Here is a 14,808-nt window from a genome sequence, read left to right on the forward strand (position 1 = left end):
ACCCTGCACATGCAGTAGACACTGTCACCAAGACATGTTCCCTTCTGTCATTGTGAAACAGGACATTTTGCCAGGATGAGAGCTTATTTGAGTTCCTGGCTTTGCATTGCCACCATGTGAATGACCCTCCCAGAGCTAGAGAATTATAACCTAACATGGTTAGTACCAAATGAGTACCAAATTTTCAGATAAATCACCAGTTTCACTTACTTACCTTTCATAATATCTCAATCCCAATTTATCTTTTAAATATATTTTTAGTTTTTTTTAAAGATTTTGTATTCATTTGTCAAAAATGACAGCTTTAAAGAGTTTGTTGATTTGTTTCTTTTATGCTAGAACAATGAATTGTGGACAGGATGCCTCTTTGGCTGTTCCCCAAACCCTATTGTTGACTGAAATTCTTTATTGATGTTCTGGCCCCGGAAAGCTTATAACCAGATGTATTAATCACCAGCCTTCCTAATACAGTTGTTTTCTTCTCACTTGGCTCAATACAGGGAGAGTAACTAGCTCTACCAGAATTCAAGACCTGGGTCACTTGGCCGCCCTGAACCCACCTGTCTGTTTTCACTCATGTTACCTTGATAGGTGCTCCCCTGGGATGTGCTACAGAGACAGTGGGGGAAGTTAGAAAATGATAAGTAAGCATAAATGCTCTAACATTCCTGCTCTTAGACTTTCTCTTGGTCCAGAATCCCCTAAACTGATTCAACTTCCTACTTATTATATCTCCTATAATATCCTAATATTTTTACCACCATATACATACAACAATAATGAATTATTGTCCATTTACTTTATGAACATTGATGAGGTTCAATGCTAGGGATTTTTTGGACACACAAATGTTAATAATCTTTTATGGGAATTTAAGCACAGGACTGTAAGGATCTTTTAGTTTCGAACACAAAACCAGGCCTGCAGCTCCGTCCTCTCTTTCCTTTCTTCTCTCATCCTCATCAGCCTGCAAACAAAGCCTGCAGACAAAGACAGGTGGTTTAGTCATTAGCACAGATGTCGGTGTGAACCAATCCAGCCTTGAGACTCCCGCCCTGAGCACACTCGAACCTTCTCACAGCGTGGGCCCTCCACGGGGAGGAAAGGCGCCCTGCCAGCATGTCACAGATGTACTCTGCAAGCGCAGTGCAACGATGTGTGATTGGGGTGTGATGACAGTCTTGGGTCAGCAGAATGAGAAAAATTTTATGAGCACTAGTACATCTGGCTTATTTTCTTGCTGTATTAGAGATATGTAATCACATGAGAATTCCCTTGCAGACCACAAAAACTCAAAAGTTTACTAATCGTTTCAAATAGCATAGCTCAGTAATTCCTCTATAGGCTTACACGGATGTATGCTGAAGGATGGTGGGGAGACGAATCTCAGTAAAGGGCAGGATTCCAGGGGAAAAACTTAAAGGCCATTTTTGAAGTGAAAGAATTCCTAAGTAGGGCTGTGTAAACAGAAGATTTAGTGGGACTTTATGTGTTCAGAGTGCAGGGTTTGATGTGCCCTTACTGTGATAACCCCCTACAAAACACTACAGAAACATTTTTCCTGAAAGAGGTCATGGAAGAATTATTGATTTGCTTTCATCATACAAAGTTTGTTTATTGAGTTATTTGCTCATTCATTTAGTTAACACTAAGTAAAGGGTATGGTAATACAGAACAAAAGGATTTTGCCATCTCTGTAAGATTGTACTAAGACAAGAGATGTTCCTTGAAAGATTTAGGAAAAGCTCTATGAGTGTCAAGAAGATGAAGAAGATGATGAATGTGAAGCCATTTCTTTATTCAGTTGTTTATTCAGTTTTTATTCTTGAATGCCTACTAATAAGGCAGAAGGCAAAGTGTTAGGGATATGCAGATTGTTAATAATAATTGATAGCTTCAGTCTGTGCTATCAAAGTGGCAGTAGATAGGTTTCAACACAAAACCTATTTAATGTCGGCAACTGGAATAAGTGAGTAATTAAGTCACTGGATCCTTAACTATTTAAAGAGGGTATGAGGAAAAAGTTTCAAGCGTCATTTCAAAGAAGTCGTGCCATTTTGGATTTTATTTAGTGTCTGATTTCTTTTTTTTTTTTTTTAATTTTTACAGTTAGGCGAAAGATGCATAGAATTAATAGAAAGTAAGAAGTTGAGTCAAGGAACCAACCCATTCTCTTTGTATTGCTTGACTTTCTTTTCTGTTGGATATTTCGTTTTCTCAGTTTTTTAAACAATCACGAATCTATAAGCTCCTCCTGACTATTTTATTTAAAAAATTCTGATAACATTTTTGTATAATCTTTCTAATCATATTCTACTGATAATATTTAGAAGTTCAGAAAAAATAGATTATACTTACTTGCTACAAATGTATTTATTATTCTACCACAAATAAAACACAATATAAAAGAGAGAAAGCATAATTTTCCTTAAGTTTCCTGATTATTTTTCCTCTACCTTGACCTACTTGATTTAGACACAGAGAATGTAGATTCAGGCTTATTTTCTTATTGCTTATTCTTTACTAATTATAACACAGCAATATCATTTGAAAATTTAATAATGTCATCAAATCAACGCCTAGAATTAATCCATGTTTCTGTGTAAGACTTGTTTCCATTTGCCTTGCTAATTTTTTGCTAACCTAGATGTATTTTGACATATAGAAATATATTTCTCCTTTTTCTTCTTAGGTTTGTTGGTAAAAAAAAAAAAACAACAAATATCTTTTTTGGGAAAAAAAAAAAAAGTGCCTTATGCAGTTAATGACTCTGAAATGCCTTATCTCCTTTTCCTCTGACAGGGAGCTCGAGGATTTCCTGGGGCTCCTGGTCTTCCAGGCCTGAAGGGTCACCGAGTAAGTTCAATCCTCTGTAATCCTTTTAGATACCCTGGCTTATGGAGTAGGGTCAGGGGAGCATTACCCTCAAAATCTTCACAATTTCATTTGTCAATTGCCCTTAACTGGCTGTGGTTACAGTAGATGTCACTTACCAAAATCACAATGCATTTTTACATTTCCAGAATTTCATTTGATTCTATAAACGAATGTATTTTGAGTTCTTAACAATGTGCTGAATACTGTGCTATAAATAAGAAAGTAGTGATAAATGAGAAATGTCATGACTCTCAGCTTCAGTCTAATGAGATTTATTTAAGAAAATAGGCAACTGCTACATAGTGGAATATTTACATAATACCATAAAGTGTACTGGATCACAGGGGCCTAGTCAACTCGGATCCAACTCAGACACAGAAGGCTGTAGAATGCTTCTCTCTTTAACTCAAGATAATGAATATGCAACTATTAGTTACATACATACTTATATAGAAATTACACATCTATCTGAAAGCATAGTTGATATTCAGTTAGTGTACATTGGCTGGCCTTTGTTTAGAGTGGTTGAACTTATGATTAGAATGCTTGTGCTGTACTAGTTATTAAATATTTTTAAAATCACTCCTGGATATGAACCATATTTTGTAACTAAATTCTATAACCATTTGTTTCTCCTAAAACTACCATACATTTTTTGTTTCTATTAATTAAATTTCTATGAAGTCACAAAAATTTGAAAGATGAGCCCATTGCAAATTGAAAATGTTATTTAAAGAAGGGAAACGCTACTTTAATCTTCATTGAATAGATTTTCAAAAAAAGAGATGAGAATTTGGGAACATTTGAGTAAGGACTTTAAATTTGCAATCTATTTTCATAAGGCACTTCCTGTGAACTTGTTTTTGGTTCTGCTTTTACATGCTTGAAGCTCAAAAAAGCTATTAAATACAAATTTATATTTTTCTTCTCAGGGACACAAAGGTCTTGAAGGCCCTAAAGGTGAAGTTGGAGCAACCGGTTCCAAGGTAACTGAATATTATCTCAATACAGCCTCACTACAGAATTCCTGTTCTGCTTCAAGTCTAAAATTTTTTTCAAGTCCCCCTTAAATAGTTCTAAAGGAAAGAGTAGTATAAAGAATGAATACTTAGGTAGGTAAATATAATTTTTCATGGATGAGTGGTAGATTTAAGAAGATACATGGTACGACCTTACTTTGTCACTAGAAACCCCTACCATGCAATTAGGTTTCTACCGACGTAAGATGAGTGTTATCTTTATATAAAGATGCGCTATGAGTCCACTCTCTGAAACACATTCACTCTTTATTCTTCTTTAATAATATCAGAGAGGTTTAGATGGTTCATTGATCCCATTATTTAGTACCTTTTAAATTTTAGGGCCTTTTGACCATTGTTTCTTCCCCAAATTTATTTATGCTTCTAGAGGGAAAGAGAACATCCCAGAAGTGCAGATGACTTTTTAATGGAAAATACAATGAGATATATGTGTTAAAAAGCATTTAGCTTTAAATTTTATCATTTCTAAGCTTCCTACAAGAGATCTTAAAGGAATATTATAGTCAATTTTAGTTTTGTAAAATTTTACTTTAATTATCAGACATAGACTAAGCATTTGTATTAAAATTTGATTAATGTGGCTAGGTGTAATGAAAATGAAAGTGAAAAAAAGATAGTCCCTTAAGTCTTGCTTAAATTACCAGTTTGATTTTAGACTTATTTCTGGAGACAGTAGATTTCCATTGTATTTTGAGAACAGGTGATACAGCATAGTTTTGAGGCCCTTTATTGCAAGTATGCCTTTCAAATGCTCAACTTTGAAAATAAGCCTTTAAGATAACACACTTGGAAGAGAATACTGTGAATATCAACTGTAGGCTTCTTGTATTGTAATGAGATCTCACTTTCGCTTTAGGGTGAAGCCGGCCCTACTGGTCCAATGGGTGCCATGGGTCCGATGGTATGTATCAATTTAATTCGTTGTTTCTTTGCTTTTTAGATTATGCTAAGAGAATATTTAAATGGAAAAAAAGACATAGAGAGTATATGTTAGCTGGTGAAATAATTCTTTATTATCAGCTGAAAGGCAAGCATCCTGTAAGAGCTGCCCCTTCAAATAGAAAAGGCTTCCTGCATTACATTATTTTTCTTAATTACTGAATGCACTTTTCTTTTTCTGTACCCAGTGACCAAATACGGATTATTATAGATTTAGACCATTAATGCTAGATTAAGTGAAATCTATTTAGGCCAATTATAACAGGTAGTGATTATATTAATGATTGATTTGAGGAGTGAAATGAAAGTACTCTCAGATTCAAATATGATGTTTCAAGAAATGTTCTCTCTCTCTCATCTATAGGGTCCAAGAGGAATGCCAGGAGAGAGAGGAAGGCTGGGACCACAGGGTGCTCCTGTAAGTATGTGTATTTCAGCTCTTTCAAATACTTTGTTGAATATGCCTTTTAAAGGAGAATAAACTTTACTTTGCTTACTTTGTAATTTTTACACTTTTCTTTTTGAAACAAATTTAAGTTTACAGGAAAGTTGCAAAGATAGTATAGAGAATTCCCAGGTACACTTTACCTACCTTCTGTTAATGTTAACATCTTACATAACCAAAGTATGTTCCTTGCCTACTTTTTTATTAGTATTTACCAAGTGTTCTAAAACTCTTTATCTCTTGTTCCTCACAATCCTAAAAGGTAATACTATGAATAAACCCTTTAAAAGATTAGAGTCTCCTGATCATTTTCCCTTGATTGATTTTAATTTACCTGCTAAATTGCTTCAGTCACGTCATGCTCTTCGCAACCCTATGGACCGTAGTCCGTCAGGCTCCCCTGTCCACCATGGGATTCTCCAGGCATGAATATTGGGGTTGGTTGCCATATCCTTCTCCAGGGGATCTTCCCAACCCAGAGATCAAACTCCCATCTCTTATGTCTCCTACAATGCCTGGCAGGTTCTTTACCACTAGTACCACCTAGGAAGCCCTTTAATTGTACAGATTGAGAAATACTCTTGCTCTCTGCCCATCTACCTTAAACCTGGGGCAGGGGCAGTTATTATATTCATTCTCTTCACAGCTCTCTGGAAGTCAGGCTGTTCATTACATTACACCCACTTTTCTTTTGACAATTAAGGACTGCCATATGACCTTTCTTATTTTAATATCATCTCCTGTAGAATTAAGAGTCTCAGGTTTATTATATCCCCTACTATGATCCCACAGAAGACAACCACCTTAGAGCTTCTCAGTGGTACTGAAGTCAGGACCTTGGTTCAGAACAAGTGACACCCTCTCACTAGACATTTCCTTATCACTTATAGGCAGAGTGTCCCCTGGAAATGTAAACAATATTGTAGAATATCAGTTCAGTTCAGTTCAGTCACTCAGTTGTGTCCGACTCTTTGTGACCCCATGAACTGCAGCATGCCAGGCCTCCCTGTCCATCACCAACTCCCGGAGTTTACCCAAACTCCTGTCCATTGAGTTGATGATGCCACCCAACCATCTCATCCTCTGTCGTCCCCTTCTCATGCCCTCAATCTTTCCCAGCATCAGGGTCTTTTCCAAAGAGTCAGCTCTCTGCATCAGGTGGCCAAAGTATTGGAGTTTCAGCTTCAACATCAGTCCTTCCAATGAACACCCAGGACTGATCTCTTTAGGATGGACCGGTTGGATATCCTTGCAGTCCAAGGGACTCTCAAGAGTCTTCTCCAACACCACAGTTCAAAAGCATCAATTCTTCTATGCTCAGCTTTCTTTAGAGTCCAACTCTCACATCCATATATGACTACTGGAAAAACCAGAGCCTTGATGAGATGGACCTTTGTTGACAAAGTAATGTCTGGTTTTTAATATGCTGTCTAGGTTGGTCATAACTTTCTTTCCAAGGAGCAAGCGTCTTTCAATTTCATGGCTGCAGTCACCATCCAACAGTGACTTTGGAGCCCAGGAAAATAAAGTCAGCCATAGCCAGCTCTTACTTTAGCCAGCCATATGTATTATATCCAATCTACTGTGTTCACTTCTCTGTGCTTTATTTTACTGCCTGCCCAGGCAGCTCTGGCATTTCTACCTGACTTAGTTTGGGCCATTGCTCTTTCCAAGTTTCCAAAAGCTACTTTCCCTATTAATACTGTTTCCCAGAGTCTTGATTCAGCTGTTAAATATATATTATGGTAGAGCGCTTCCAAATCACTAAAATTCTCCCGTTTCATACCCTGTCCCTCTCAATCCCATACCTTTAGGACCTAGTCCCATGTGTTCTTTCCTGAATCCTGCCTTTACATGAGGCATAGAACTTACAGTGTTTTGGGTAAAGGATCTATTCATTCTTTTATCAGAAACAGCGTTCCTTCAACCAAGCTATTTTGTGACTTGATGCTAGTTCTTGGTCTAGTGGCCAGGGGAGAAACGGGTAGTGGTGGTGGAAGCATATATTATCTGCTAAAGTAGAGGGCTATCACCTTTAAGCAAGAGGGAAGTATAGACTTAATGGGAAAGGATCACTTCTGTAGACCCAGAGGCTTCAGGGTCCCTGAGATTTCAAAGTTCTTAATATACCCCAGTGCCAAATTTCAGTGGCCATCCTTCCAATCAAGGGCCTTGACCGTGGCAGAGCAGAATTTCCATGTTTTGGAATTCAACCTTTTTAAGAGTACTTAAACCTTTAGCATTAAGTCCTGAGCTGATCTTCAACTTTTCTTCCCTCTAGCTGTAGGAGATAATAATAGTTTTAAATGCTGCTAAGGAGGTTTATATTGATGATTAATTTCCATCAGCCTTACAACCTCTTTCTCCAATGGATTCACTCAACAAGACTCATAGATTTGCATTAACTTTATAATTGTTACATCCTCTAGACCTTCTCAAATACATGAGCTATTGCACCCATAGCCCATTCCCTTGTGTGCCTGCTAAGTTGCTTCAGTTGTATCCAACTCTGTGTGACCCCATGGACTATAGCCCACCAGGCTCCTCTGGCCATGGGCTTCTCCAGGCAAGAATATTAGAGTGGGTTGCCATGCCCTCCTCTAGGGGATTTTCGCAACCCAGGGATTGAACCTGTCTCTTCCATCTCCCATGTTGGCAGGCAGGTTCTTTACCACTAGGACCACCTGGGAAGCCCCCATTCCCTTACCTGTGTCCCCTATCTCAGTTCACCGTTGGAAACAACAGTTACCACTGCATCACTGCAGCAAGCCAAGAGAATTCCATACCCCATCTATCACCAGCTGGCCAGTGTGGAAGTCAGATTAAAAATTCCATTTTAGCATCTGCTCTCTTGACTATCTCTGGCACCAATGGTATATGAGTCAGTTTTCCAAGGAACTGGCATCAAAACAAAGACTTGTGTGCAGGAAATTTATTGAGGAGTGCACTCAGAAACTATACCTATGAAGAAATTAATGAAATAAGCAGGGTTTGTTACAAGGAGAAATTCAAAGCTGTGTTACATTTGCAACAGAGGCCTCAGTCTCCATGAATCTTCCATTCCATGAGAACTATGGAGCTGAAATGGCTCTTCAGACTGCGAATCCTTTGTTTCACTGCATTGACCATGGAAGGGCACACGCATAATCTTGGAATAGCTACCATCTTGCAGCGGTTTGTGGGGAGGGTCTCAAGTGTGAGCCGTCAGCTTACAACACTTCCAGGGGTGATAGGATGCTTACTTCTGTGCTGAAGGAGCATCTGGGTGACATACACAGCATTCACTATCACTTAATTTCCTTTGTGGGTGAGTACATGCAAGTGCATGTGAGCTTCAGTTTTTTGTTTTACTCCAAACACGTTATTATTATTATTATTATAGCTATTAAGAAGAGCCCAGCGTTCATAGTTTCTCTGTCTTTGAGCTCGTTTGATAGAAGGTGACGTGTTCAAGTAAAAACAAAATCATTTTACATAGTTTTCTATTTCCAATTTTGATTTTTATTTCTTGTCCTTGGATAGATGTGTTTTATTGCTCCCTTACCCATGCTGTATAAATGTGTATTTTTATTGCTCTTAACCTAGTTAAGGTTGTTGTCAGTTAACCTTAATAGATACTCTCCAATTTTTTAACATGGAAACTTTTGTGAAGTAAATGACTTGTCAGCAAGTGCTATAGAAATGCGCTCTGATCTTCTCTCTTCTTCTACTTAGGGACAACGAGGTGCTCATGGTATGCCTGGAAAACCTGGGCCCATGGTGAGTGTATTGCGTTCACATTCATTCATTCACTTATTCACTCATTCTTCCATTTGTACATTTGTTAACATTTATGAAGCACCTAGTGTGTCCCAGACGCTTGGAGTAAAAAGACAATAAAGACACTGTAAAAACTGTTTAAAAAGTAAAAAGACACTGTGCTTGTTTTTGAACATTTCCCTATCAAAGAAGAGAGAGATATCAATTAATACAGTACCATAATGTTACTGCTAACTGCTGTAATAGGGAAAGCAACTTGAAGTATGGGGACCCACTTGCACTGACACCAGCAGTGAGACAAAGATCTCAAGGACGACTTGAAGAGGAACAACTGTTAAGCCTCGTCTCCAAAGATGAGCATATGAAGAGAGTAAGAGTAAAGTGTGGTCCACAGGATGGACTGATGTAAAAACACAGTAAACTCAGGGAAATACGATGAGGGTAAATTGGATTTGAAATTACTTGTCCTTAACAGCTCTTCTCCCTTACTCACAAAAATGAAACAAACTGTAGGAAGAAAAATAAGTGTCACTTCAAAGGGCTTTTATTAATGCAAAACTTGATGGCATTAAAATGCAGTCCTCAAGAAGAATCAGGATAACCTAGAATGAAATTCACCTACACTAATTTCCTTTAAATTCAGCTTTTAAATCAAGGGTTTAGACTCTATTCATGCCTTTCCAAATGTAGTATAGTGACACATGTTCATTTTTATTAGCCTGAAAAAAATCACCCTAAGATATTCAGCTGATTAAGCACCATTTTTATAAAGTGAGATTATAGGTTTTGGTACAATGTGTAACTTTCTAAAAGCTATCTTTATTACTTGATTAACACAAAGAAAGTAATTTCTCAAGAAGCAATTGTTTCAGACAATTTGTGTTTGTGACTGACTTACTCTCATATGCTACAACTAGGAGATCCTGTTATGTTTAATACCAGTGGACACCTCTACTACCAATGTCTCATATCAATATTGCAAGGTTCTTATAATAAAATTATAATATAATCCTTGTGGTTTTAAAATACCAAGTGGATTATTCCTATATATCAAAGTACAGAATGTTCAAAGGATAAAAGATTACATGTTGATAAATGTTGATTAAAATACATGTCTCATCACTTTGCTGGTTTCTTTAATAGGGTCCTCTTGGGATACCTGGCTCGGCTGGTTTTCCAGGAAATCCTGGAATGAAGGTAAGATGTTAATATATGTAGCTCTTGATGACATGAATTGCTTCTTAAGTACATGAATCCCCAAATAAAGAATGTCATTTAATTCACTGAGGAGTATGGAAGTTGCTGTTAGCTAAGTAAAGCACATAGAGTGCTCTCAATGTCCATTATGGTAGGGGAAAAAAATAGAAAATTAAAAAAAATGAGATTATTATATAAGTAATTTAAAAAGAATTACCTATAATCATACGGTTGTAATATCAAAGAATCTGATTGCATTAGGACTCTAATGCCAGACAATTTAACAGCTGCTAGGAAAATGTTTAATTCGAATTGTATTTCTGTTCTTGAATACTGTGTCTGGCAGTAATAAATAGCATAATGCTCTAAACAATAGGAGATTAAAATAAATCAGGGGTTGACAAAAGGCTGTTCTCTCATGCAATGTTGTCCTTCACATCTGCCTCCCCACTCCCTTTGTACCCCCAACTTACACAATCATTAAAGGAATGGGCAGGGAGGCTATTTGGCTCTCCCCGTGGGAATGGATTAAATATTCTGCTGGGATGATTTACATTTGTAGTGAGTCACAGTTTGTTCTTTCTCCCAAGAATTTTGGATGATAAATTCAAGGATTGCAGTAAGAGGTTATTAAGATTATATAAGCTAAATCAGTGAATAAACTCAGAACACTACTTTCAAATTTTGAAAAACACAATACTGGCTCAGCGGTAAAACCGCCTGCAATGCAGGAGCCACAGGAGATGGGGGTTCAATTCCTGGGTCAGGAAGATCCTGTGGAGAAGGAAATGGCAGTCCACTCCAGTATTCTTGTTTGGAGAGTCCTATGGACAGAGGAGCCTGGTGGGCTACAGCCCATGGGGTCACTAAGAGTTGGACATGGCTGGGCTTAGCCCACACACACAGCATAGTGCCAGAGGCAGACGATGCCCTCAGTATAGGCTCATGCTTCTAGTTAGTGGGGTCACTCAAACTGGATTTGAACTTCGAAATAAATGAGCAGACAGTCTATAGTTGACATTTCATGTGCTGTTTGAAATGTGGGAGTCATCAAGTCAAATTATTTTTCTGGCTCTCTCTAATGTTGACTGTAAATTCTGTGCTGCAGGGATGTGGCTGTTTTATTTTAAAATGGTGCCCTCGGACAGTTCAGGAAGCAGTCCTTCTTTTGACTGAGAACTCACTGTGAGCTCAGCTGAGAAGGACCCTCTCTCTTCCCCTCTGAATCTGCTCCCTGAAGTCCCGAGGCTGCTGCTCCTGACTCTTGACCTTGGAGTGCCCAACCTCCCTGTGTACCTCAATCAAAGTATGCAAAATCCCTTCCCTCTCTCTCTCACACTGTGAGACTCTCCACCCCCAAACTGAGCTCTGGACTGAGCTCTGGCTAGAGAATTCAGGAAAGAATACCCACAAAGCCCAGGACCCTGACTTGGCAGGAAGTGGTTTCTGCACCTACTGTAGCTTCTGATCCAGACTTCACTAGCTGTCATAGTTTATATCATGATTCACCCTGGATACTTCCCTCTCCTCCTGGGTTTTTCTAGTACTGTCTGTTGGCTACTGAGAACTGCTTAATAAAGTTGAACACCATGAGAAACTGTTTCTCTCAGAAATTGTTTTCCACTCCCAACCCCCAGCACAAAGACCGCCACCCCCTGTCTCCTTTCGGTCCAGTTCTGCCATAACTGTGATGTCCTTCCAGCGTCTCTGGCTCTCTGCATGAAGAATAAACTTTCACACCTAGTTCTCTGTATTTCAGTGAAGGGTAATTGGATTCAATAGAGATTTTCTATGTTTATTGGTACCAGTGAGCCCCCCCTAAGCTTAGAATTTTTAGCCTAAAATTCCAGGTCCAGGTTCCTCTAGGATTTGACCTACATTAGGTATTTAGTATCTTGGATAAAATGCAGAAACCCAGGCAAATTTGAATTTCAAATAAATAAAGAATAAAATTTCAGTATAAGTGTTTTCCAGACATTGTTTGGGACAGAGTGACCCTGAGATCCATTGTGTTTTATCTGAATTAAAACTTAACCAAGCATCCTGTATTTTTACTGTCTAGACTCCTATCTGGTGTTGGAAACTGGGGTGTTTGAAGGTTATCAGGTGACCTTGACCAGGTGCTCTGCTCTAACATGCTGTAGGCATCACCGCATCCAAAGGGAGGGGAAAATATGCCCACCCTTGAGGAAAAATTAGGTGTACACCCCTTATAAACTGCTTTGTGTACTTGACCTCTTTAAATTATTAGGTGTAAAATGTAAAATTCCAAATAAGCAGTCAGCTTTGAACCACATCACATTTAGGTTTTTCTAAAATTAACATTTCTCTCTTGTACCCCTTTAGGGAGAAGCAGGTCCCACTGGGGCGCGAGGCCCTGAAGGTCCTCAGGGGCAAAGAGGCGAAACTGGGCCACCTGGTCCTGTTGGATCCCAAGGTCTTCCTGTAAGTTCCTTGTCACTCCAAGTTGGACATGCTTTATAACATCAGAACAAAGGCAATATATTTTAATATACTCTCTTTCAATTCTGATTGAGTGTTTAGAACTCACAAGAAAAAAAAAAAAATTTCCCTGTCAACTTTGCAAATTTTGTCCATTTTATGGAAAAGAGAATTAGTCATAAAAGTAACTTTTATGATATAATGGTTGATTTCTTTATCCCCCTTTCTTTTTGGTTAAATTTTTCTGCTTCCTTTTGGAAGGTGGGTGGACATCTGAATACTACCCAACATACGGCTTACTATCTTGTGAACTTTTCCTGTATCCTTTAGGGTGCAGTAGGAACTGATGGTACACCTGGTGCCAAAGGCCCGACGGTGAGTAACTACCTACATGGAAGCCACGGGAAGTTCGCAGGGACACAGTGAACTTTGGACAGTGGCCACAGACTTGTGCTGAGATCTCTGCTTCTCACTCTTGCATTCCAATAGGGCTCTCCGGGCACTTCTGGTCCTCCTGGCTTAGCAGGACCCCCTGGATCTCCAGGACCTCAGGGTAGCACCGGACCTCCCGGAATTCGAGGCCAACCGGTAATGTCCTTCAAAGAATTATCACCCTGTATAATATACATCTAATATCACCAGAGAAATATCGATATCAATAATAGGTTATGAAATACAGTGAGACATAGATAATGTAACTTATCTGAATGAGGCAAATTAAGATAGAAATTTTTGTAAAGTGGAAGCCAAATGTTCATGTACAATTTATGTGTTTAAATTCAAAGTGGAAAATTACTGCTTTTTTGTTCAATTTTAGTGTTCTTTTATTTAAAATAGTAAGGTCATAACTTCATGATCCACCTCATAAAGTTTCATAAATAGTTGAATGATAAATATTATGAGAATATTTTGCAAGCCGATATGGGGAAATATGGAAGTTTCATGGGAATTTATTTTTTTATTTTTATTTTTTGGGGGACACTTTATTTTTATTTATTTATTTATTTTTATTTTTACTTTATTTTACTTTACAATACTGTATTGGTTTTGCCATACATTAACATGAATGGGAATTTAAAATAACAGTGTGGCTAACGTGTGTTCAGCAACTATATCTTGAGATTAGTTCTTGAAGAGTGACTCCAACATATTGTTTATATGGAATCAATATCCATATTTTGTAGAAATTTGTATATTTTATATTTGTGTATTCATCTATTGGTAAAGTAGTATGGTTAGTTCTTAAGAAATACACACTGAGAAGTTGTGACTATGTATCTTTTAGCTTGATATAAAAAAATTAAAACTTTTGCTAGTACTACTTAAAACAAATATTTTGGATCCTGTTATAAGTAATTTTGCTACACTGATAAGTCCTTTTCAAATACTGATGACAAATTTACAAAAATATAAATGTTTCTGATATTTTACATTTGATTTTATGATATTCTCAATTTAGCAATCTGATTCCCACAAATTAAAGTACACTTGGTATATAAAGACCAAAATCCTATACATGCCCCCAAACCCTAGAATACTCTAAACATAAAATACCCTGTTTGAAGTTGTCAAATCTTAATAAATACTACATAGATAAAAAATTATTTTGGCTTTGGGTGAACAAAATCTATTTTCTAAAATAAACTCTTAAATAGATATACCTGTTGAAGCTGTCATTGTTAGTTCCAATATTTATTATCAAATTGGAAGAATCATTGAATTATTCTAATCATCCTACTATGCATGATTAAAAATAAGACTTTAAGGGTAAGTCTCTTGAAGATCACTGTAAAATATACAAATTGCTACCTAACTATACTGGATTTTATAAAATTTCACTCACATTCTATAAGATTTGTGTACATTTAAGAAAATTACTGTATTATTGATTCAGTACAGACTCTGCTTCAGAAATTGTCAAGGCCCATTCACTGTAACGATTAGAGCAGGTCGGGCTGGATAAATATCCTGGTTCTTATAGTTTTCTGTGTTTCTATTTTAGGGTGATCCAGGAGTCCCAGGTTTCAAAGGAGAAGCTGGACCAAAAGGGGAACCGGTAAGGTTTTATTTCTTTTCAATGATAAGGGGAACATGAATGTAATCCCAAAG

General features: G+C 37.6%; 1 protein-coding gene across 1 annotated transcript in view; it reads left to right on the top strand.

Annotated features, from left to right (window-relative positions):
- COL5A2 (collagen type V alpha 2 chain) overlaps positions 1–14,808 on the top strand; it is a 147,653-nt gene that overhangs the window by 95,109 nt on the left and 37,736 nt on the right. Inside the window, exons 13-22 of the mRNA XM_052636177.1 lie at positions 2,803–2,856; positions 3,810–3,863; positions 4,774–4,818; positions 5,221–5,274; positions 9,016–9,060; positions 10,204–10,257; positions 12,604–12,702; positions 13,030–13,074; positions 13,189–13,287; positions 14,702–14,755. Coding sequence (XP_052492137.1) covers positions 2,803–2,856; positions 3,810–3,863; positions 4,774–4,818; positions 5,221–5,274; positions 9,016–9,060; positions 10,204–10,257; positions 12,604–12,702; positions 13,030–13,074; positions 13,189–13,287; positions 14,702–14,755 — 603 coding nt within the window. The remainder of the gene's footprint in view (positions 1–2,802; positions 2,857–3,809; positions 3,864–4,773; positions 4,819–5,220; positions 5,275–9,015; positions 9,061–10,203; positions 10,258–12,603; positions 12,703–13,029; positions 13,075–13,188; positions 13,288–14,701; positions 14,756–14,808) is intronic.

Source organism: Budorcas taxicolor, chromosome 2, assembly GCF_023091745.1.
Source record: "Budorcas taxicolor isolate Tak-1 chromosome 2, Takin1.1, whole genome shotgun sequence".
NCBI classification, from domain to species: domain Eukaryota; kingdom Metazoa; phylum Chordata; class Mammalia; order Artiodactyla; family Bovidae; genus Budorcas; species Budorcas taxicolor.